Genomic DNA, 2,315 nt, shown 5'->3' with positions numbered 1-2,315 from the left:
CAAACGAAGACCTCTATTATAACAGCAGAATGACATACATGTATGAATGGGGGATTTCATCAACCATTAGATTATAATGCGTTTCCCCCCGGCCATTCTTATCAGACCATGGGTTTTCGCACTAAGCACAAGTCCCGACCTACACTTTCACTTTTTCCCTTTGAGTTATGAAATCACATTGCTAGCACGCTTGCATCTTCACCGAAACACGGATTTCCTTCTCTTTCAGGAAGATGTAAAAAGGAGTAATACGAGCCTGAAAGTGCAATTCAGGTTATAGGGAAAAAAAAAAAAAAAAAGGCATAAAACGATTTGTGCCATACAAAGGTCAATTCTGTAAGAGGAGATACCACTCTTTTTCCCCTTGCCTGTAGTCTAGTCTTGCAAAGCCTAGGTGGAAACGACCAGAAAAACGACTTCAGTCCCAGGTACACAGTTCTGCCTTTCACATAACCATGCTGACCTAAAATTACTGTTTGGTATGAACAGCTTTCCTCTCCCTTGTGCTGCACACATAACAAAACCATATAAAAACAACATCAGTTCATCCTTCTGGGACGAGGTCACTACAGAGGGCATGGGATAAGAATGTGGTCAGCCCAAACGCTCGTCGCCCCATTCATAACACATTCACAGTTGCGAAAAGAACAGCAAACACCTGTGGTGCCAGCAGTACTACTAATGAAGTCCAAAGATCTCTCGTATCACTTGGGGAGGAAAAAAAAATAAATAAATAAAGACCAACGAATACCCAAGAACACTCGTAAATCGCCTGTTTCTCACACCCAGAAGAAGAGAACCTCAGCCATAGAGTGAGGATCCACTTTCGCCCTTCCTTAGGATCAACACTTCAAGCAGTGCTAATCCCAAGTCCAGGACTGCCCAAGGAAGCCGATTTTGCTTGTTTCGTGTTGACCCGAGTGGCGCCGTCTTACACTTTCTGCAGTTAATCAGGATCAGTTTCCATTGCAACATAAAAGACACGACGACGCAGATAAATGACGTCCGCATAGAAATAAGGTCTCCTCATCCACTCCAGTTTGAGCCCTCCTGCACCAAAACTGCGAGAGTAGATGGCAATAGCCGTTTGTTTCTGTATAAGGAAGTAAGATACAGCTTTTTCGACACATTCAGCGACACGCACTCAAGTTTCTTTTGGAGAAACATTGCTTGGAGGCACATTACAACATAAAACATCTATTTCATATTCAATTCTATCCATCACGTGCAGATACTTCTTTATRGAGAGAAGAAAGAAGATCATCAGCACAGAAGGTCCATTACAGTTTCGCAGTCCCCAAGGGATATACAAGGAGGAACTAGGTTGCAGTTACCAAGATATACTGTAATGTATGAAGCAAATATAACGTCTGGAACCTTTCAGCTGAGCCAAGACTCCCGTTTCTGATGAGGGKAAAGGTATCTGGGTTCACTTCAAGGTTATAGACAAAAAAGAGAGAAAAAATATTTCCTCTTCCCTTCCTAGAAATTAAGTGCTTCCCATTGCAACAGACAAATGGAAAGTAAAGAAGGAATAGTGTGGCATTAAGAAAAGACTGAGATGCCTACAGATCAACAGTGCACTGTACCTTGGAGGAGGGAAAAGCAGTAGCACGTCAAGTCTGAGTTACACAACATCTCATGGATTCCAAGGCGACCATGACTGAGTGTTCAAATAACCAGGCCATTCATTGTGGCAACAGACCTTTGTGATACTAATGTYTAGGATGCCTTTCAAAACGACAAGAATCCACGATCATCTCTCTCCGCGGCCTGTTTCCGAAAGAGTTCTCAAAAGAACCTTAGGAAAGCACTTCCAGCTCTGAAGTATATAGCATCGATGTAGTATCGTTTCATTACTTCATGCATGCACTTAGATAGGCACCCCTCTTCAGTATTTTATCATCGTATATAAACGTAAAGAAACATCAGTTACAACTAAAGTCTAACAGAAATAAAAATGAAAAAAAAAAAGATAGAAAAGATCCTACGGTTAGAGAAGAGGTCGTCTTAAATACCTGAAGGGCGTCGGGGTCCGAGGACGGCTCTGCTGGGGCACAAGTGCTGCCGGGCGTGAGCATGGCGGGCGCGTCCCCGCTGAGAAGATCGTCGACGGCGCGGCTGGGCAGCGGCGCCGGCACCAAAGCGCACTCGGCCACGGCGCGTGCCGGCGCCACGCACAGGTTGTACGAGTAGGGCAAGGTGCCCTCGCAGAAGTCGGCCGGGAAGGCGGCGCCGCCCACGGAGAAGCGCTCGGCGCGCAGGCAGCGCAGCACGGCGGGCGGCCCGGCGCGCCGCAGCCGCGCCGCCACGGC

General features: G+C 46.2%; 1 protein-coding gene across 1 annotated transcript in view; it reads right to left on the bottom strand.

The window, feature by feature from the left end:
• The window catches only part of LOC112951730 (protocadherin gamma-B2-like), a 14,031-nt gene that overhangs the window by 9,602 nt on the left and 2,114 nt on the right, over window positions 1-2,315 (bottom strand). The window contains exon 2 of the mRNA XM_026044490.1: window positions 2,019-2,252. Coding sequence (XP_025900275.1) covers window positions 2,019-2,252 — 234 coding nt within the window. The remainder of the gene's footprint in view (window positions 1-2,018; window positions 2,253-2,315) is intronic.

The sequence above is a fragment of the Nothoprocta perdicaria genome, unplaced genomic scaffold (genome assembly GCF_003342845.1).
Source record: "Nothoprocta perdicaria isolate Ctin4 unplaced genomic scaffold, notPer1 scaffold_369, whole genome shotgun sequence".
In the NCBI taxonomy this organism is placed as follows: Eukaryota; Metazoa; Chordata; class Aves; order Tinamiformes; family Tinamidae; genus Nothoprocta; species Nothoprocta perdicaria.
The sequence above is the reverse complement of the archived record's forward strand: the minus strand, read 5'-3'. Positions and strand labels throughout refer to the sequence as shown.